We start from the raw sequence: 23,827 nt of genomic DNA on the forward strand, positions 1-23,827 counted from the left end.
AAAGCAATTCTCTTTGACTAGATATCTAAAGAACAAAGGCGACTATAATGCCAGAAAAACAGCTACATGGTGCAAAATTTTACACACCAGACTTCTAAAAGACAAACAAAAATATATAGGCTGGCCTAGAGTAATCATAGACATAGACATTCTTGGAGTAAAAGCAGAGTGGAAGCATGTAGACAGTGGTCAGAATGAAAAAAAGTACTAGGTTACATAACATTTGTATCTCATGTTTTCTAAATATGAGAATAACATTCAATGGAAATTTAAATCTGCACCTTGCTTTATTCCCTTTTCTTTCATTCTCACCCATCTTAGCATACAGAATTGAGATCTTTTGAAAAAATTGTTATTAAACATTAATGATTGGTTCTCATACGCTTATGGCTTTTATATTGGCAGTTCTTAAAGAGAAAAAATATCTTCACCAATCACTGAAGCAAAGTTAAAGGAAACATTAGGAAGACCTAAATTTTTCAAATTAAGGTACAGAATCATTGTAAATTATCAAACAGTACAAAAATTTGTTTTACAGTAATTAAAAAGTACTTTATATCTTTTCACTTAGAGACAACACCCCGATGTAACATCACCTTGCAACCATACTTGTGACATATCATATACGTCCATTTTTTTCCTCTTACAGACTTATCATAGCCTGATAAGAATTTGTTTTTAAATTGGGAAGCATCTTCTCTGATGGTGCACATTTCATAGATATGTGTCAATCTAAAGAAAGAAACTGAAGCAAAATTTATATAGAGAGTTTATTTAGACCGACGTTGAGGACTTGCAGCTGGGAAACACTGGGAAATGCTCCAGAGAACAAAGGACAGGCTCAAAGATTTTTTGGTTTTGTTTTGCTCATTTTGTTGTTGTTGTTGTTATTTTTCTATTTTTTAAGGGACAAATCAGGAGAGTGGGCAATTAGAAAAGTTGTTTGTCAGGAACTCTCATTGGTTTACAGAAATAGCACTGGTTAGTGATTAGCTATACATTGTTAAACTATAGGGCATGATTTATGGTATCTAGCATATAGCGTTGTTAGGTCAATTTCTATCAATTGGTGGATCTCTCAGTCTAGAGTCCCGATAGCAGGTGGATTACTTAGCTTAAGGTGGGGAGTAAGACGTGACTGCTCTCACATGTCATTGCCTCTATAGACCTCATAATTTAAAGGGGCTTGCATTCCTTAGATAAAAAGTTATTTGCCTTCTCATATACACAAATTTTACTTAAATAAAATTGCAACATCTCTACTTTTTTATGAGAGACTTTTAAATGCAACATTTTAAAGGTTTCTTATACTTCAATTTTTATACTTTACTCATCCCATTATCTATTACCTATGTGTGTAAACTTCCATACCTTTTTATATGCTAATATAATTATACTTATATTTGCATGTATACAGACATATATACATATTTACACACACATATAGTTGCATAATTTAATCTATAAAATCATTTAATTATGTGCAGTCCATGTTTCTCACTTAATAGCTTGTGAAAATACCTCCAAGTTGGCTAATACAACTAATTTATTCATTTTAATGGCACATACATTCCATACTAGTTTATTTTATATACTATAACTATATAATACATAATATAATAATATATAACTACATATTATACTAATAGTTTCTTCTCTTATACTAATGGCTACATTGCTGGGCATTCGTTTGATTTCCAATTTCATGCCACTTCAAACAATACTGCAATAAACCCACTTACATATATTTCTCTTATTTATACTTTTATATTTATGGGTAGATTCTCAGATAAAGGATTTTTGAGTAAAAGATTATATGTAATTTTAATTTTAATAGCTATTATAAGATTACATTCCAAAAATGCTTAACAATTTACATTTCTATCAACAATGTTGGTACTTTTCCCCCTTCCCTTTACTAGCACTGGATGTTATGGTTCTTTTTAATTTTTGCCAGTTTAATGGATATATGAAAGTTTGTTTTTACTCTAATGACATTTTCTGAGCTGCTGTTAAATGTAAGCACCTTTTTCATTCATTCATATATACATACACACACCTTATTTGGTTTTTTATTCTATGAATTGCCCATTCATAGCATTTTTTGCATATTTTCAATTATCTTTTCTATATTATTTTATTTAATAAGAACTCTTTGTAGATATTAATGCTTTTCATATTGTAATTTGATCCTAATATCTTTTCAGTATGTTGGTTTATTTAAGGACTATTTTGGATACAAAAGTTTTGTTGTTTTTTTTTTAATATTGTCTAATTGGTCAATTTTTATTATATAGCTCATAGATCCTTTCCTGTTTTAAAAAGACCTTACTAAACTTTGGAGTATATAATTTCCTAAATTTTTTTTATAAGATTTGGTATATGTTTAGAAAGAGAACTCCACAATGTGTTTGAAATCTATTTTTGTAAATTATTTTCTTCACATGAATAGAAAATAGTCATGGTAGAATTTATTAAATAAACCATTCCTTTTTTCATTTAATTAAAATACCACTTGCGTTACACATTACATCATTGGGTATAATTGGGATATATATCTAGACTCTAAAGGCTGCTCTATTTGTCCACTCAGTGTAGTATAAGAATGGTTTGGCTGGGCACAGGGGCTCACGCCTGTAATTCCAGCACTTTGGGAGGCCAAGTTGGGTGGATCACCTGAGGTCAGGAGTTCGAGACCAGCCTGGCCAACATGGTGAAACCCCATCTTTAATAAAACTACAAAAATTAGCTGGTCATGGTTGGTGGGGGATGCCTGTAATCCCAGCTACCTGGGAGGCTGAGGCAGGAGAATATCTTGAAGCCAGGAGGTGGAGGTTGCAGTGAGCCAAAATCATGTCATTGCACTCCAGCCTGGGGGACAAGGGCAAGACTCCGTCTAAAAAAACAAACAAAAAAATGGTTTGTGTTTAGCAGCTTTATATAATATTTTAATATCTGATAAGATAGGTCGACACTTACTAATCTTATTTTGCTTATTTCTCCTGGCTACTTGAGAGCATTTATTCTTCTATAAAAAATATATGACATTTTAAATTCAGTTACAACTTACTCCATGTTAGGCTTTTGAATTAACCCAAAGATCAGATTGTTAAATATGGCTCCCAAGAGTGAGAAATCATAACCACTATCAAGATTTACTGATAATTTCAAGAATTAAGGAATTATGAGCATAGGCACAGAGATCTTCCTTACAATATTAGTATGAGTTCTGGCTCAGATTTAACGTGGGACTGTAAATGATATATGTTATTATACGACACTTAAACAGAATCTTTTTTGGTCATTAAACATTTACATTTTACATTCTGGACATTACACAGCTTATATGACATTTTCCAGAAAGTCATGTTCTATTAAATCTATTAATGAAAGATTGGCCTATCATAGGTGATTATTTAGATATATCCTGCTAAAAATACTCCATAAACGGGAACTATTCCACTAATAAATGCCCTTACTGTGTTTGCCAGGAGTGGGTCACTAATGCTTGTCAGTAGCTGGCCATTTTTCTTCCCTGTTATTTCTTGGGAAATATAGAAAATGGATTGTAGGTCTACTTTAACTCTTATTTAAATATAACTTTGGTATTTAAATATTAAGTCTCACCCATGCTGCACATTAAAATCATCTGAAATATTTTATAACAGTTAAATCAGAATTGCTTAAAGTCTGTGTCAGTATTTTTATAAATCTAATATGTAGACAAGGTTGAGAGTCACTGGTTTATATCTTAAAAAACAAAATCCAATTCAATAAGATTTTATCATTTTCTTCCTAAAAATTTTTACCTTTATTGTTAAATATCTTTATTAATTTTATATAGCATAGTGAATCAAATAAAATATATTATACATTTCCATTTTTACCCGCTTATAGATCATAAAGAATAAAACTATTTATCTTCTATCCAGCCACTTTAGCAAATTCTGATATAACTTTTTTTTTGTATGGTTCAATTTGTTTTCTCTGTAACCAAGTTTTGGGTCAATTTATTTTTCTTTAACAAATTCTGAAGGACTTCTTTTTGGTTTGGTTCAATTTGACCTCATTCTGATAGTACTTTTTAGTTTGGCTTAATTTGGTTTGTTCCGGTTTGTTTGAATGGTGGGTGGTCCTCTTGAGGATTTACTATTGGATGTTCTAAGCATACAATCGTATCAGCAGCAAAAAGAGATAAATTCATTTTCTATTTTTAATAGCAACCACTTATTGGGGTGTTTTCAGTTCTCTAGAATCTCCAAAATAATTTTGAAAAAAAAGTTGATTTTAATTTTAAAATTTTAATTAAAAATAATAAAATTATTATTTTAATAAAAATCTTAATAATTGATTTAATTAAAGAAATGTTAAGATGAATACTACTAAAATACCCTTGCACTCATGAAATGCATCCTACTTGAGCATAGATTTTTTAAAAAATTTTAAAATTTTTTCTTTCTTCCACTTTTATTTTAGGTTTGGGGGTACCTATGCAGGTTCGTTACATAGGTAAATTGTGTGTCACTGAGGCTTGATGTACAAATGATCCCAAGGTAGTGAACATAGTGCCCAGTGGTACCCTTTCTTACCACTCTTCCTTCTCACCTTCCCTCCTCAAGCAGTCCCCAATGTCTATTGTTCCCATCTTTATGTCCATGTGTATTCAATGTCTAGCTGCCACTTATAAGTGAGAACATGTAGTACTTGGTTTCCTGTTCCTGCGTTAGTTTGTTTAGAATAATGGCTTCCAGCTGCATCCCTGTTGCTGCAAAGGACATAATTTCATTCTTTTTTATGGTTGCATAGTATTCCATTGCATATATGTACCACATTTTCTGTATCCAGTCCACCGTTGATAGGCATCTTGTATTGGTTGGTTTCATGTCTTTGCTACTTTGAATAGTTCTGTAATAAACATACAAGTGCATGTGTCCTTTTGGTAGAATAATTTAATTTCCTTTGAGTATTTGCCCAAGAGTGGGACTGCTGGGTTAAATGGAATAGTTCTCTTTTAAGATCTTTGAGAAATCTCTACACTGCTTTCCATAGTGACTTAACTAATTTACATTTTCCACCAGCAGTGTACAAGTGTTCACTTTTCTCCAGAACCTCACCAATATCTATTGGTTTTGGATTTTTTAATAATAGCCATTCTGGCTGGTGTGAGATGGTATCTCACTGGAGTTTTGATTTGCATTTCTCTGATAATTATTGATGATAAGCATTTTTTTCATATGTTTCTTGGCCACTTGTATGCCTTTTTTTGAGAAGTATCTGTTTGTGTCCTTTGCCCACTTTTTATTGGAGTTCTTTGTTTTTTGCTTGTAAGTTTGCTTAATAAGTTCCTTATAGATTCTGGATATTGGATCTTTATCAGATGTACAGTGTGCAAATATTTTCTCCCATTCTGTAGGTTGTCTGTTTACTCTGTTGATAGTTTCTTTTGCTGTGCAGAATGTCTTTCATTTAATTAGGTTCCACTTTTCAATTTCGGTTTTGGTTGCAATTGCTTTGGGATTTAGTCATAAATTTTTTGCCAAGGTTGAAAAGGTATTGGTAATAATATGGCCCGGGATGTCATTTCATAGGCTTTCTTCTAGAGTTTTTATTGATTTTAGGTCTTATATTTAAGTCTTTAATCCATCTTGAGCTAATTTTTGTTGATGGAGAAACATAAAGGTCCAGTTTCAATCTTCTGCATATTGCTACCCAGTTATCCCAGCATCATGTATTGAATAAGGAATCCTTTCTTCATTGTTTATTATTGTCAACTTTGTTGAAAATCAGGTGGCTGTATGTGTGTGGCTTTATTTCTAGTTTCTCTATCCTATTCCATTAGTCTGTGTTTGTTTTTCTACCAGTACCACACTGTTTTGGTTACTGTAGCCTTCTAGTATAGTTTGAAGTTGGGTAGTATGATGCCTCCAGCTTTGCTCTTTTTGTCTCGAATTCCTTTGGCAATTCAGGCATATTTCTGGTTTCATATGATTTTAGAATAATTTTGTCTAATTCTGTGAAAAGTGACTTTGGTACATTTACAGGAATGGCATTGAATTTGTACATTGCTTTGGGCTATATGGTCATTTTAACAATATTTATACTTCCCATCCATGAGCATGAAATGTTTTTTTCAATTTTTTTGTGTCATCTCTCATTTCTTCCAGCAGTATATTGTGATTCTCACTGCAGACAGCTTTCACCTCCTTGGTCTGCTGTATTCCTAGATATTTTATTCTTTATGTGACTATTGAAAATGAGATTGCATTCTTAATTTGTCTCCGAACTTGGGTGTTACTGGTGTATAGAAATGCTACTGATTTTAGTACATTGATTTTGTATTCTGAAAGTTTACTAACTTTGTTTATTAAATCTGGAAGTCTTCTGGTGGAGTGTATAGTGTTTTCTAGATACAGAATCATATCGTCTGCAAAGAGAGATAGTTTGACTTATTATTTGTATGCCTTTTATTTCTCTTTCTTACCTAATTCCTGTGAGTAGGACTTCTGATTATAGATTTTTTGATACATTGTTGATATTATTGGTTAGTCAATTGTTTAGTATTTTGCATCTATTTTATAATGATATTCATTAATGGTTATATGCTCTTTAACTGTTAGAAAGAAATCAGTTGTAAAATCGTCTGGTTGTTTTAATAGTGGGTCTTTAATCACCTCTCCCACTCTACTTGGTAATTATTTGTTCTACTTCTTCCTTAGTCAATATAATAATTTACATTTTATCAAGAGTTCATGCATGTTATCTAGGCTTCCACAGTTGTACAATTGCACATAGGCTTCTCTTATAAGATATTTAATATTTTCTGAATCAGCGCATGCATCTGCTTTTCTTATTCCTGAACTTGCATATTTTTCTCTCTCTCTTCTTTCCTTCAGCAGATCTTTGAAAGATTTATATATTCTATTTGATTTTATTCAAGGAATTCGCCTTTAGATGTATTTAAGCTAGCTTGCTACTATTCTTTTCATTTTCAGCATTTGCCTCCATTAATTCTCTCTTTCTTATTTTTTGATAACTTTATTATTCTTAACGGTTGTATTAAACTATTTTGTTGTCTGAGGCTTTATTTTTGATAATGAAGGTATCAAAAATAAAGAAATAGTATACATATTTCTTTGCATACGTACAAAAAATGTATACTCTTTTATATAAAGAAAGAGTATACATATTTCTTTGAATACAAGTTTTTCTGTGGTTCTACAGGTATTAAAATGAAATATTCTTGTTTTTATTGTTTTCTAAATTGTCTCCTTTTTTATCAAAAAATTATCATCGAATATTGTTCTTAATTTCTAAGTACTCCTCTTTTATGGTTACTTTTTAATTGTTTTTCCTTATTTCTTGGATTATAATCAGAGTTTAGTGACTATAAAATTTCTACTTTTCAAGTATTTAAGATCCCACACCTAATCTATCAATCTGGTTGCATTTTTCTTAATGACCCACCTTTATAAAAGATTTCTGAAGCGTTCACCTTTATTTTCATAGTTGGGATAGGCAGGGGGAGGAGACACTGCTTTCCTTCTTTAGACAAAATTTTATTCTTTTATGTATTATATGATTGAATTATGTAATTCCACTAACAAGTTCAGCTGGCATAAATAGGTTTGAAACACACACAGCTGTTTTATGACTCAAGTGGTAGAAGCAAAAATGTATGTAGATACATTGGTATTTGGAGCATTCAGAGTGCTAAGTAACAGTCAATACATTTTATAGGAGGGGAATTTGTTAGGTAGAGGAAGAGAACTTCCACTATTTTGAAAGCTTCCAATATTTTACAAAAAGTTAGATAACTGCTAATACAGCCATCCGCTTTCCCTCAAAAACAATTGTTGTCCAGTCTTAAAATTCCCAAGAAACAAATACCCAACTGGTAAAAAGTGAAAATATCATCTGTGCTAGATTTCTACCCTTTATTACTTTTCTATAAAACCAAAAAATTAGATGAATGGAAAACATTTTATGTCTCACTATTCTGTTATCAACTTTAGAAATCCAATTTGATGGACAGCAATGATAAGTCAAAATGGTTGAAGAAGCCCTGGATTAAGTTTGGAGTCTTAGTTTTTCTACAAATAAAATTCCCAATACATTGCCTCTGCTTTCAAATTTGAAAACTGGGGTGATTGCCAATGTGTATTCCTCACATAATGTTGACAACTCAATAAAAAATTTGATGCTAAAATACGATACATGATAAATGTTTCTGAAACCGTAAAACTTGATTCAAGTTCTAGATGGTATTTTAAGTACATGTTGGTTTTTAAATTATTCTTTTCATCACCTGGTAGATTGTACCTCCTTTTTCCTTATTTTGTAGGCAAGCTAAGGTCATCTACAATCAATCCATTTGGGAAGAACTATTTGTAGAGCATCCAACAGAATCCACTATGGTTATATTCTGTTCATCCCTTCCCCGACTACCTCTCTCAAATAAATGAGCAGGGGCAAGGAGGAGAGGTCCTGAAACTGCTCCTCAGGATGCAGATCCCTCCTGTTGCCCTTAGAAACTTTAATGGGTTCCAAGTTTTCCCCTGAGACTTCATTTTAGAAATCCGGAGGCACCCTTTTTAAGTCAGCCTTCTGCAGAATTAACAGAAGGACTCCAGAGCTTGGGTAACAAGGACATGTGTATGAAAGCAATAAATCCCCTCTGCCCACACATCATCACCCACACTTCTACCCATCCTTGGCCCACACTTCTACCCATCCTTGACTTAATTTGGATCAGGATAAAGTTTAAGTTTCCGTCTGAAAGCAATGAAACATCTCATAGTCACACTGTTAAATGGAGTTGCAGGAGAAATAGGAAGGATAATTCTGTTTCATTTTTCAAGGACTCTACCATTACCAAAACTGGTTTGGGATTTACAACATTGTCATCTCTGTCTGTGTGTGACAGGTTTTTATTCTGCCCATATTTTTTTTCCCTAAGGGATATAAATCATATGCCAATTGTTGAAAAGTCACATGAAGAAAATTAGCTTATTCTCTCAATGCTTATAAATATTCCCACAGTTGTGAATTCCATAATGCTCTGCTTTGACAACAATTTGGCCTTATGTGATGGCTTTATACAATAAAATCTTTCCTTATTTTTTCATCAACCACATGAAAGTGAAATAAGAAATTAGATGATGAAACAATTTGGGCTTCAAACTAGGCAATACATATTTGTAAGATTAAAAACAACTATAAGAGTCTACCTATCATGGTCAGTGGTTAAAATGGAGTATTTAACATGTAATTGCCAAGCAGGAAATATGTATGTTTCCTATTTCTCAATGGCTAACCCATAGGAAAAAAATGATCTTAAATGACCTAGAAATTGCAGAATCCATTAAGTTGGGACGTTAGCTTCTACAAACACCAAAAAGCAGGGTTTAGTATCTTACAAGTGCTAAAGATTTTTTAGAAGCTGAATGCTCACATTGAAAACAATAATTTTACCAGAATCAGGAAATGCTATAAAATATTAAAGCTTTACGCTAGGACAGAGATTTAAGTTTTTAATATATTACTCATCTATTTGATAATCATGCTTGAGGTTTAGTGTTTCATAGGGAGTGTTAATTTGTGTTTTAATTAATCCTAATTTGTCAACATTTAAGTATATTTAATGACCCAGAGAATTTCCCTAGAAAATTTCCTAATATCAGTTATCACAGCTGCCAAAGTCATCCATATGATTAATGTACTATTTAGAGGAGTCATTTGCTACACTCAGACTTCCTAAATGTGCCTTATTCAGCCTGCCTTTGGGAATGCTCCCCTCTGCAACTATACCAAGTGAAATAAATCAAAAACCATTCATTACAACATAGATAAACTTTCTCACACTGTCTGGATATGGGATATCAATTAGAGAATACATTTTGATTCTTTTCAGAAAGCAAATACAGGAGTTTACAATCCTGTGGAAGGACCCTGGAGAGACTTGTTTTGGCATGTAAAAAAAAAAAAAAGGAACCAGCTCAATTACTGACACTTATCCAAACAGAATCGAGAAAGTATAACCACCATAAGTATTTTGGAACTTGGCCTTAGAAACAGTAAATATTGAATCTTGTACTTTTAATCTGAGGAAAGAGTAATAGTTTATTGTCAATACATTATGAGTATTTAAATCCATTTGGCTATCTTTATCAGCAGCCAGGTACAATTTGATTAAGAAGATGAATATCTATCTTTTCTCCGTGAAAGGTGACAGAATAGTGACATATAAATATAGGAAAAACAACTTCATTTATTAGGATATTTCTCCCTTCTGACTCCAGTGACTGAAACTTCGGACATATTTCTTTAATTATAATTTGTCATAGGCCTGAGCTAAACTTCTTTTCCATTTGCACTCCAACACATAAAATAGATACTATAATTATTTTACTAGTATAAATTTAGAAGTTTAAATTTAAAGAATTACTTATTAAAAGTTAATAAGACATGTCATTTTGATAAGCACATACATCAAATCAGAAGTTCAGGCTTATATTAACTTTGGCACACATTGATTTTTGCATTCATTACTCGGCTCAAGAAAATTTGAATTCACTTACTACCTAATTACAAATATTAACAATATTATAATTGTGTGTCATTAAGTGTGTGTCAGCATATGTACATTTTAGAGAAGTTTTACATAAATTTGAATAATTCTGAATTAATGTCTGGTCATATTTGATAGATGTTTAGTATGAAATACTACTTTCATTTTTGCTCTCTCTTTGTTTTTTGTGATATCTCTTTATGAGTTTTACTCTGATTTAATAACGCTATTTTGTTTTGTTGTTGTTGGGTTATTTGTGTTTGAATGGCTTTAAATTTGGGGTCCTCAAGTACTTAACTATAGGATTGATTTAACAACCACAGAAAGCATTTCATATTCATTTAAAAGATCAAATTCTCATTTGTAAGTCATGATGTGATTTTGAAAGTCCCAAAGAGCTGTATTCATATAAATTCAAGCCAAGGGAAGTTAATTCATTTATTAAATATTCCAGTGACCTTATATCATAATAAAGATAAAGAATTTGCAGCAGCCTTGAAAAAATTTTCTGGAACTTGAAATGTTTAAAATCTGTCCCCATACAGGCCAGTATTTGAAAAATGAAATTAGAAATTTTTATTTGCCTTAAATTAATTCTTACCTTGAGAATTTCTTTGAACAATCATTAGTATTGTAAATGTACAGTATAAATGTCCAAACTTGATGTGAAAGTAGAGTGTGGGAAATTCAGGTTATCCCTGTAATTTTTTGTTTTAATTTGGCCATGTAGAGAAAGGCTTGAAGTCCAGATATATTTTCAGACATGTTTAATTCATTGTTATGCTCCCATGCTTAGCATAGTGCCTAGCATATAGCAGTGTATTCAGCTGTTCTTGCATTGCTATAAAGAAATACCTGAGACTGGGTAATTTATAAAGAAAAGTTTAATTGGCTTATGTTTCTGCAGGCTGTACAAGCATGGTACTAGCATCTGCTCAGCTCCTACAGAGGCCTCAGGAACTTACGGTCATGGCAGAAGTTGAAAAGGGGGCAGACATGTTACATGGCAGGAGCAGGAGCAAGAGAGAGAGTGGAAGGAGGTGCTGCACACTTTTAAACAACCAGATTTCATGAGAACTCACTCACTATCGTGAAGACAGCACCAAACCATGAGGAATCCACCCCCATGACCAGACACCTCACAGCAGACTTCATCTCTGACATTCCGGATAATATTTCAACCTGAGATGGGTGGGACAAATATCCAAACCATATCTAGCAGATACTTAATAAGTATTTGCTAAAAGAATGATAACTTCTGTTTCAAGCTGCAGGCCATGAAACTGATTCTGGGTGGTGTTTCTTGGTCTTTAAAATTAGATTGCCTCAATAAAACAAAACCATGGCTTCAAATGCACAGTGGAAGGTGATATGTACCTTCAAAGCTTCAAGGCTGGACAGTCAAGAAAGCTGTGTATAGTATAATGGAAATAGATATAACAATCACCAAATCAGCATGCGTCCTGGTTTGTACTTGTGCAGTTGACATAGCAACTCTTTGTAGCCAGATTTGCTAGGCCTGGTAAAATGTCAGCATCTGAGTCATAAATGAAGAGGTCCTATGTCAGAGAGTTTAGCAAGGGAACCAACCCTAAAAATAAACAAACAAAAACGTGCAATGTACTGGAAGCCAAGAAGGCAATACAGCTGAGGCCAATGGAAAGGGGTGCCCTGGATAAATATTTTCTTAAGCCTACCTCTTATTTCAGACTTTTTTCAATGTACTTCTACCTCTATTCCACTATTGCTCCCACTCTTAACTCTCCCTTTTAAAGTCCTTTTACTTAGACAGAACCCAGATACTAGAGCTGCTAACTTATTTGGGACATTAAAACTATAGAACTAATAAGACATTCAACAACTGACTCTTAATTTTATTGAGTTTTACTTCAGTGATCTATGTGACTAACTTAAGAAAATTAAGAAAATCCGTTAAGGGCTAGCATCATATGAGAAGCCCTTAACCTAGGCAAGTTCATGCCAACATCTGTGTATCTTCTCCATGTAACAACAGCAGCTCTATGGCACCTCCAACTTGATGTTATCCTTTCCAATGGGTGTCACTTCCAATAGAATGAATGTTGGGGGCAGGGGATATTTAAGAAGAAAAAACTTTCTGAAGCATCCTTAAAGCTCTGTGGATGATTCTAAAACTATTGGAATTCCAAGAACATATCTGTACATTGATTTTAGAAACTACCTAATTTCAAAAGGGATTTAGGGCTACTCACAGTGACAACCTAAGTTCAAGTATTGCAGGACATATAACAAGCCAGAAACAGGAAACAAGAATTATAGTGAGATGCAAGGAAAAAGAATTCTTAAAGTGGTTATGCAATAATGCACAAAACATTTAAACTCTGCTGAGGCAACAGAACACAAAACTTGTGGAGAATACCCTATCAGGCAGACCAAAGAGAAAACACAATAGATTTTTGGTTTTCTATTCCTAACTAAAAATAATATACTAATTTTTTCAGTAACAATAAATTTGTGACCAAAAACACAGAGGAAGTCCAAAGTACATTGTCTATTAAAAATCTTTTGTGCATCGAAGGGTTTACACACATTCTTATTTAAATTGTGGCCACAACTCTGTGAAATACATGTTATTAATTTAATTTTCCCAAAAAAAGAAACTGATTCTCAGATAAGTTAAGTAATTTGACCAAAGTCAAACTAGTAAATGATGGAGCTAGAACTTTGGATCAAGCCTGTCTGATTCCATAGCTCATGTAACACATTCAGGGAAATGGAGAATCTCATCTCTATCTCTTCTCTGTCTTCCAACTCAAAGCATGCCTGAATACACATGTATGTGTGTGTGCATGCACACACACAGAAACACACACACACAGATGCAATTTTTCTTCTATACCAAGTTTTACTTAAGGATACTTAAGGGAAAATGCCAGAAACAGCAGCTACAGTCTCAGTGGCTCAGTATTCTTATGCTAACTACTATAATCATAGCAGTATCTTCCTCATGTGAAATATAAAATGACTTTATGTACTTTATTACAGGTGAATCTTAAAAGACAGATGGATGTATTTGATTTGTTACTTGGTGTAATGCTTTATACATCTTTATCTGCATGGGGTTACTTAGAATTACTCAGAGACCACAGCAGTGGGCTTCAGAGAGGAGAAGTAATTCATATGCAGAGGCCTGTATAAACTAGGGTATTTTTATTCTATACAACCCCCAAACTGGAGTTGAACTAAATCTGGCCACAACACTCTAAAATGCTGGCCCGAAAGCAAAGTGGCTAGCATTTTACCATGCTGTGTCCAAATTTAGTTCAACTCCAGTTTTACATCACTTGCCAAAGAGTCCAATGAAGTGGTTTAAATGGTAGAAGGGATCAGTGACCCAGACAACTGGTTCCATGTGAAAAGCTGAGTTGATGTAAGATTCCAACAAAGAGTAGGAAGGGCCTCCAGCACCCGGAGGCAGAAACAGGCAAAGACTAGGCCAGTTATCGTGTAGGAGAGGTCTTCCTTCAAGCAGGGAACCTGGAAGGAGTCCAGTCATGTAGACCAAGCCCAACAGCTACAGTTAAGGGGAGAGATTACAGATGGCGCCCAGAAACTCTTATCAAAGGGAGGTGTATTTTTTTTGGACCTGAGCAAGGAAATACAGACTCTTCAGGATGAAAACCTGATTTCCTATAGCAGCACTGAACTGGATGGGCTGTGTCTAACAACTGACACACTAAGAGTAGTTTATTGAAATTATGGCTAAATTCAATATTGCAAAGATTCTGATTCTACGGTAGAGAAACACAGATTGATGAAGTGACTTGTACAAGAGTCAACCTGGGGCAAACCCATGACCAGAATTCAGTTCTATGAATTTTCATCTAAAATGCTCCCTATTCATTTATGTGAGTGATTCTATACAGTGAAGAAAACAAGAGCAGAAAATCATGACTATTATGCTTCAGGTATCTTATTGATCCTCTTTATAACATATCAGTCTGACCACTTGCATTACACAGTGATCCTATACACAGTAGGAGCCTTGTGCTTACTTGAATATTTAACAATAGTAATAACTGTATGTTTTTTCTCATATGATTTAATTTGAAGTTCCTCTGTGAGCCAAATGCATTGGCCTTACAAACAATTCATGGCTACTTTTAGCTATATTGGAAGGCATACCAAGGTTGATCCAAAAAGATAGGAAATGCCCAAATTACATCATTGCACTATAAATTGCACTATATAATGTCCCATTCCTCCACCTCAAAGCATATTTAAATGAGTCTGCTTGTACTGGTAGCAGAACATCAATATAAAAATGAAAATCTACGTACGACACCCAAAATAGCAAGACACAGATAAGCAAGAGTTGAATGTCTTTGAACCATTGTATATTGAGAATTGTATGAAAATAACAAATAATTTTATTCAGTTCAGATTGAGTAGCAGTTGTCACAAGATATTGTTTAATCTGTTCAACAAGTTTTAAATTAGCCCCTGAATAGGTTGTCAAAACAGTAGCACTTTAGAAGCTTATGTATACACTGCAAATTCTGGTGCAATTTCCATTTCTGAATATTGGACTACACTTTTAAAGTGTTTTTGCTGTCCTCCTTGCTTTTCTCTATTTTCAGTGCTTATCAAAATATTTAGTGTTAATAATGTGCATATGAGACATAAATATTTCAAATACTGTAAACTAATAGCACACTATGGTATATGACATTTACAAATACCATGGCTATTTCAGGGTCAACATTTTTACTAATAATAACTTAAATGTATACCAGAAATGGCAACCTAAATTGACTTGAGATTCTTTCAAAAGGTTGATTGTCTTTCTAGTTGTACCACCTTTCATTAGTTATGTCTTATTAATTGTCACATTGCATTATATCTGTGCACAGTATGCCACATAACATAATACAGGGAAAGAGAAGCAGTGTGAAAAGTTGTAGGCATTATATTTTAATGAGACAGCATTTGTATTGAGTCTGAATGCCTGCAGTTAATTCAGAGAACAAGTATTTGAGTTAAAAATTTTGACATGTTTAGCAAACCAAGTATTCATTAAGAGGTAGGCGAGGTAGAAGAGTTGTAGGAACTCCTGCGTGACAATGACTACACCTGCAGTTCTGTGAGCAAGAAATTGACTGTATTTCAGGCGGAGATACCCAGAAGGCTGGTAGTATGAAACTCTTTCTTTTTTTCTTCAGGTCCTAAAGGGCTTCCCAGAATGCTTGCAAGCAGACATTTGTCTACATCTCAACCAGACGTTGCTGCAAAACTGCAAAGCCTTTCGGGGGGCAAGTAAAGGTTGCCTTAGAGCTTTGGCAATGAAGTTCAAGACCACCCATGCACCTCCAGGAGACACCCTCGTTCACTGTGGGGACGTCCTCACTGCACTTTATTTCTTATCCAGAGGCTCCATTGAAATTCTCAAAGATGACATTGTGGTGGCTATTCTGGGTGAGTGTTTTAGAAGTGCATGGTGACAGATTCAGTTATTAGCTTGTAATGCATAGTTTAAAATGATCAGGAAAAAAAAAAGACTGATGTATGTATTTATAAGAACAGTTTAAGAGTGGTGGGTAATTTGAAAACTGTATTTAAAATTCAGTTCAAACCAAATTAACCTTGCAGAAAATATGTTTTCTTAACTGTCTCACTTTTTCTCCGATGTGTAAATGCTTCGATGATTCTCTTCAGTTCTTGGCAGCTACCTAGACATTTGAGGCCAAATATAGGAAAATAGTAAGCATATTCTTTTTTTATGTTAGAAGATCTTAGCTTCACGCTTGATCCCTCAACACCTTAAAATAAAATATACGTGTTGTAGGAAATACTTGCTAGCATGTGCCAAAGCCCTGTCATGAACTGGGTTTATGTTTTGATGAATTTCATTTATTCACTGTGCACTTTTACCTGCCATGTCGGATTAAATGGAATCATACAGTCCTTAACTAGGTAATTAATATAGACCTATGAACCTAACAACCAGGGATAGAAGTGATGAAGAGATTAGTCATAACTTCAACTGGTTTGGGTGCAAAAGAAAGCACATGTTTAATCTGCCTCTTTAAAAATAAATTTAGGGGCCGGGCGCGGTGGCTCACACCTGTAATCCCAGCACTTTGGGAGGCCGAGATGGGCGGATCATGAGGTCAGGAGATCGAGACCATCCTGGCTAACACAGTGAAACCCCATCTCTACTAAAAATACAAAAAATAAGCCAGGCGTGGTGGCGGGCGCCTGTAGTCCCAGCTACTGGCGGAGGCTGAGGCAGGAGAATGGCATGAACCTGGGAGGCGGAGCTTGCAGTGAGCCGAGATCGTGCAACTGCACTCCAGCCTGGGCGACAGAGTGAGACTCCATCTCAAAAAAATAAAAAAATAAATAAAAATAAAAATAAATTTAGGCCATGTGAACTTGTAGTACTTCTTTATAATGTTAGGACACTGGGGAAGAGCAAGGAAACAGAGAAAAGTGCAGAAGTGCAGTCAATTCTTCTTTTCTCCTACCACACAGCCAGTAGGTTTAAGCCTCACTCTCCCTATGATAACGCCTATCCTTGGTTTCTGTAAAAATTTGCATTTTTTCCCCTGTAGATTATCCAGCTCCACTTAAATAATGGGCATGTAATTCAATGATTTTCTGTCACTCAGCTTTTGATGTTCACATATGATAGTTATCTCCAACAGGACAGGGATGTTGTCTGTTTTCCCTGCTGCTATGTAGAACCAGAGTATGGCATGGCACAGAACTCAAATACATGAATAAAGATGTTCAAGTGATTTTCTTATGTATTTTGATAATTTTATTATATTAGTTTTTTTTTTTAATTTCCCAAATTTGGTTTTCTAACCAATAAGCTGACAAAGAATAAACACATATTCTAAATCATTTTAAGGCCACACAATCAAGTTAGGTTTTCACTAGATTTGGCCTAGACAGTTTGTCCTGGTCAGTTTGTCGTTCTCTGTTGCCAGAGAAGGAGGATGCTTTGTTGCATTTCCGATCTTCAAATCAGCCCGTCCTAGCTTCTACAAGAAGGTAAAAAGCTTTCTTGCTTTATCAAGCAGTAATTTTAGAGTGTTGCTAAGACATATCCATGGACTGGCTAGATCCTGGCTCATTTACAGTCATGTTGGTAATTGAAATACAAAGTCCAGGCTTAATTTAGTTCAGGTCTTTTTTAAAAACAATAATATCTATATTGACCTACCAAAACTATAAAGAATGTCAGGAAATTACCCCTTTTCTGTCCCTATTTCCATGTAAGCCCCTAAAATCCTTTTAAATTATGATCGTTTATCCTATTTTTGGAAGGCTGATACATATTTATTTAAACTGTGGTTAGTGTCAGCCTCCAGAGTAGCTAGGACTACAGGCGCCCGCCACCTCGCCCGGCTAGTTTTTTGTATTTTTTTAGTAGAGACGGGGTTTCACCGTGTTAGCCAGGATGGTCTCGATCTCCTGACCTCGTGACCCGCCCGTCTCGGCCTCCCAAAGTGCTGGGATTACAGGCTTGAGCCACCGCGCCCGGCTATCCTAATGTCAATTTTTCTTACATAGTTAAGACATGGTGTTTGATTTCTCGTTACTGAATTCCTTTGTAAAACAAGAATATTACAGCATTTTTTGACTAATTAGAACCTTATTACTTAAAAGTCTTTGAGAGCTTCCACAGTGAGGTATACATGAAGTTGTCTACCAAAATCTAAAATCATATACTCAAGGAGTTTTTTCTAAAAATGAAAAGAAGCTTCAGGATAGATACAAGAGAGTACTATTTTACATTGCCATTGATTATCTTTAGAAGTTATATAATCAAGTAATATATCAGTATGTATTAAGTATATATACCACAAGTACAATTTTTAAGTACTTTGATAGTCAGAAACAGAAAAATCTAAGTGGCCATGGCATTCAGGGAAGTCATTGGAAGGAGATTAGATACACAGTATCAGGTGTGCAAGAACTTTGACTCTGGAGTCACGATGCATGGGATTTACTTCTGGCTGTTCTCTCCCTCTCTCCACTTCATTCAACTAAGAAGTTGATGTTAGGCTAATCAGTTTATCACTTTAATGCTCTTTCTGTATTCATAAAATATGGATAATTATTAGTAATTCCTTCATTAAGTTATTTTAGGAATAAATTGAGGCAATGCACCTAAGCATTTGACACAGTGCCTGGCACCTACTGGTCCTCAATAAATATTTGTTACTGTTGCTGTTGTTCTTATCTTGTCATGGAATAAGACCTTGAAAAGCAGGTAGTATGTGGCTAGGCAGAGGTGATGGGGAAGGCCTGTTAGAAGCTAGACACTGAAACAACCCTAGATTTTACAGAACGGCAAGAAGGACAAATTTCCCTAACAAAGGCCATATAACAAAAAGCAAGACTACATATGTTGAGAAAATATAACTAGATTTATTAAGCAGTTGGGCATATTTAATAAGGGCAAATTCAAAAGTGGTTTTTAGGAAACAAGGTGTGTTCCAATTGTTCCACCAATCCACTAAGTGTTGAAACAGCTCCACCATAACCCCTTGCTCAGCATCACCTGCAGAGACCATCCCGAGACAGAAAGATCATGAATCTGACTCACTGCAGCCTTTCTCATATCCCCAGATTGAAAAAATCAGAGTACACCTACCTGAAAGTATCTTTAAAATACTGTATGGCAAGACCCTTTGCTAGCAAAGTGGGGCATACCGGACTGAAGATATGTTTGCTACATTCTAGATGGTTAGCCAAATAACCAAAACAAGGAAATAAAAGAACCAATCACCCTTAGAGATAAATTTCCACTCACCAAACATAGGATGTGCATTTAGTTGAGGTGCTGGAACGTTGCTCCCCAAGTCTGGTTTTCAGGGATTGGTCAATTGTTTAGTGACCCCCCTTCTACTTTTAGAAGGAAAACATTAGTTTGGATTCCTTTTCCCAGCCTCTTTTTCTTTTTATTTTCTTAGGAAAAAATGATATATTTGGAGAAATGGTTCATCTTTATGCTAAGCCTGGAAAGTCTAATGCAGATGTAAGAGCACTCACATACTGTGACTTGCATAAGATTCAGCGAGAAGACTTGTTAGAGGTTTTGGATATGTATCCTGAGTTTTCTGATCACTTTCTAACAAACCTAGAGTTGACTTTCAACCTAAGGCATGAGAGTGCAAAGGTATATGTTAACTGTTTATGTTTACATTTCTGACATGTTAGTTTATTCTTGAATTGCACAAATGCTTCTGAAAAATCAAGCAACATATTGCAGCAAAACTTTACAAATTCTGAATATTTGGAAGGAAAAGCCAGCTGAATATTAAAATTTCTGAATTATAGAAAAGAAATTTAGCCTAATTGCTTTCAAATATGTTGAATAATTTCAAGTAGTTCAATTAAGTTTGACCTTGTAGAAGCCCTTAGGTGACACACTTGAGTTAAAATAGCCTTTGTTTATGCTGTGCCAATTATTTGCTAGAAATGGGTGATTTTAGGCTGTTGAAAATTGCTTGAGTTTATCTTATACAGAGGTTAGAATAGTCTCTCAGCTATTATTTATACTATACATTGGTAATCAGTGTCTTCACAATAGTAATGAAAAAATTAACCTCATTCAAGTTTAGTTTCCTATTTAATACAATTTCCAAATCACAGAAGTACAAATTAGTCAGGTTTTACAGTATTGTCAGTTTTAGTGGTGTAGAATGAATATGTAGTCTAACAGAAATAATAGTTAAATAATTGTATATGCAAGTTAACCTAGAATGAACTTCGAGTGTAGCTCTTATGTTCCGTACTCTTTTCTACTGTGAAAATGTGCCCTTATAAGCTATTACTGTTCTATGGCTATAAAACTTACATTGTAACCCAAAATTTATTACTAGGTTATTCCTCTTCCATCCCTTTTCCCCCAAAATTTCACAACTCCACTCCAATTCTGAATGCTTTTTTAAATCAGAAATCAAATATTGAGTGACTGATACTCTCCAGTGTATTAAATGCTAACTAATATATTCTCTGGGGGAAAAAAGAAAACCCTAAAGTCAATACTTAGGTAAGAGGGGGTAGACTTAATACTTCCTGTAGTCATAGACATTCCCAAGTACCATGAGAGGCTTAAAAGAGAAAGAGGAATTTTAAGGGCCCCTAGATGCCATTTAATATCCTGATGTACCAGTTCAGATAGTTATTTCTTTTTACAACACTGAAAAGATTTTTTTTAATTGAGGTGGAAAATATTCTAGTTATTAAGAACATATGTTTTGGTAATGGTTTTAATTCACTAATTTGTCACAATCTCAGTTTTATGTCACCAACCTCATTCTGACTTTGCCTTGAAAAGTAACAAGTATCTACCTCTCATAACTTCATTATATAAAAGTTTAGTCAGCACTCAAATAAACAGGAGCTTCCATTTTTATTTACAAGGCAGACAATATTAGACAGAGTGAACCAGAGAGGGAAGAAGGATGATCTGGGAGCAAAATAATAAAGGGTTCAAAGTGTAATGTTTATGGAATTTAACCTATATTTATTGTTGTGAAATTTAACCTTATGATAATTGCCACGTCATTTAAACATCATAGCTAATTTTAACTAGTTTATACATTTTTCTTTGCCATACTATAATTTATGCAAAGTTCTTTAAATTACTACAGTTGACTTTTGAACAACATGGGAATTCAGAACACCAACCCTCACATAGTTGAAAATCTGCATATAACTTTTGACTCCACAAAAACTTAATTACTGATAGCCTACTATTTATTAGAAGTCTTACCAATAATGTAATCAGTCAATTAACACGTATTTTATATATTTTTATAAAATGTATTCTTACAATAAAGTAAGCTATGGAAAAGAAAATGTTATTAAGAAAATCATAAGAATGAGGAAATATATTTACCATTAATTAAGTAGAAGTAGATTATCATAAAGATCATCATCTCATCATCTTCATATTTAATAGGCTATGGAGGAGGAGGAAGAGGAATGGTTGGTCTTGCTGTCTCAGGAGTAGCAGAGGAAAAAGAAAATTTGAGTATAAGTGAACCTGCACAGTTGAAGCCTGTATTGTTCAAGGGTCAACTGTATTGTTCTTATTTTAACTTTACCAAGTTGCATAAAACACATTCCACATAAAGAAATATTTTTTCTTTAAGTGTTGACATCATCCCTAAACATTTCACATATAAATAACTTCTACACTATGATTTCCCCAGCAAATGCTGAAAGTACTAAAAATTATTCTATCAGTGTATTTCATATTTAAGAGACGAGTATTGAGCAGGGTATTGTAGCTGTTTGCCTGCAATCTGGTAATTAAGTCTCAAGATGGTTGAAACAATATGAAATAGTAAATAGTTTACTGATGGTACATTATGTTCTAATTGAGTAATCTTTCATTTTATCTTCGTTTCATTAACAAAGGCTGATCTCCTACGATCACAATCCATGAATGATTCGGAAGGAGACAACTGTAAACTACGAAGAAGGAAATTGTCATTTGAAAGTGAAGGAGAGAAAGGTAATTCATTCCATTCCTAAAGTTTAAATGTAGAGCATGTGGTAATTAGCCTTCTTACTTAACTGTTCACTATACTTCTGATTTCAAGAATAAATTTTACTCAGGCTTTAGGAGGGCAGATCCTTCGCTTTATTCAGTAGCTAATAATCTGGTTTCCAGTTTCTGATTGATAGCTCTCAATGATATCATTCAACAAACCCATCTGATATTCACAAGGACATCACAGATTAACAAATAGAGTGGATTGATTTTTAAAAGACAGTCAATTCGTTCTGAGCACAGTGTTCTGGAAGGAGGGCTGTCACATAAGGCCAAGAGCTCAATCCTCTTACATGCCCTACAAGCATGCATGACATGGATGAAGGCCACATTACTTAGTCCTCATCCTCAGACTCTGTGGCACTTGTCACTTCTTGTTTTCTCCAGGTTTTTCTGCCTCTCTGACTATTCTTTATGCTTTGTTCATATAGTCAACAAATATTCATTTAACATTTCACATTTTCAAGCAGTTACTCAATATTCTGAGAAATAAGTTATGCAGAACATCCCTCCTCTTCCCTAGAGAGGGAGATAGACACACCCTCAAATAGTAGGCTCTGTAACAGGAATAGGTATTCCTCAATGGGAGCTCAGGTGAGTGTACATTTAACTGTTCTTGGCAGATGGGAGAAAGTTTTCCTGAAGTAGCTTTCACTCTTGCCTCATGCTGATCCAACAAACATTCTAGTCTTTACCTTATTTGGCCCCATAGCTGCATCTTTTACTATGAACCAGTTCCCTTCTTTTTCTTGAATATTCTTTTGTTTGTGTCTATAATACTTCAATCTTCCTATTTTCCTCCCACCTTCATGAACTCACTGAAGACAATTTCAAGATTATTATCTTCTATACCAGTGTTAATTTGTTAGACTTTTAAGGCATAGTCCTAGGTTCCTTTTTCTTCTCATTCTATATCACACTGTTTCTCTGAGTGATCCCATTTATGCCCACCATTTAATTATATCCTCACATAGGAGATGTGCATATTTACATGTTAATCCCAGACCACCTGAGCTTCAATCCCACATATCCAATCGCCTATAAAATCATCTACCTGAAGTCTCAAAGGCAGCTCTAACTCAACATTTCCTAAATTGAACTCATGGTGCACCCTGGAAACCTGTCTCCTCTTTAATTCCCATGCCTCTACAGATGGTGACTCTATTCAATCAATTGTACAAGCCAGATATCTTGGAGCCAACCTTCTCACAACCTCTCCAGCAACTCTGGCAACAAGTCCTATTATTGCTACCTCCAATAAATCTCCATTTAGTCTTCAAATTAGGTCTCCTTTTGGTTAACTTCTCTCCAACTACTTAGCCACAGCTCTGGACCAAGCTACCATAATCTGCCACCTGGAATATTGAAACAGCCTTCCAACTTGCCCTCCCACATGCAACTTGCCCATCTATCATCTATTCCACACTGGACTTCTGTTGATTTTTTTTCTAAATGCAGTTATGTTCATGTCACCCACATATTCAAAGCCCTCTAAGGACATTCTATGCCCTAAATCCTTATTAGGGTGGGTCTTAACTTACCTCTTCAGTCTTATCTCCTAACATCCTTCCCTTGACTACTCCCATCACTCCACTCCTTCCCCCATCAGTTCATCTCTTCAGCAACATTTACTCCAGGTGTACTTCTGGGTTTATTTGCATCATTATTTAATCAATGTTGTCTGCCTCTAGATCATAAGT

General features: G+C 34.5%; 1 protein-coding gene across 1 annotated transcript in view; it reads left to right on the plus strand.

Moving 5' to 3' along the window:
* The window catches only part of KCNH7 (potassium voltage-gated channel subfamily H member 7), a 466,858-nt gene that overhangs the window by 419,932 nt on the left and 23,099 nt on the right, over window positions 1-23,827 (plus strand). The window contains exons 10-12 of the mRNA XM_010361847.2: window positions 15,769-16,021; window positions 19,534-19,739; window positions 21,992-22,088. Of these exons, the coding sequence (XP_010360149.2) occupies window positions 15,769-16,021; window positions 19,534-19,739; window positions 21,992-22,088 (556 nt within the window). The remainder of the gene's footprint in view (window positions 1-15,768; window positions 16,022-19,533; window positions 19,740-21,991; window positions 22,089-23,827) is intronic.

This window comes from Rhinopithecus roxellana, chromosome 14 (genome assembly GCF_007565055.1).
Source record: "Rhinopithecus roxellana isolate Shanxi Qingling chromosome 14, ASM756505v1, whole genome shotgun sequence".
Lineage (NCBI taxonomy): Eukaryota > Metazoa > Chordata > Mammalia > Primates > Cercopithecidae > Rhinopithecus > Rhinopithecus roxellana.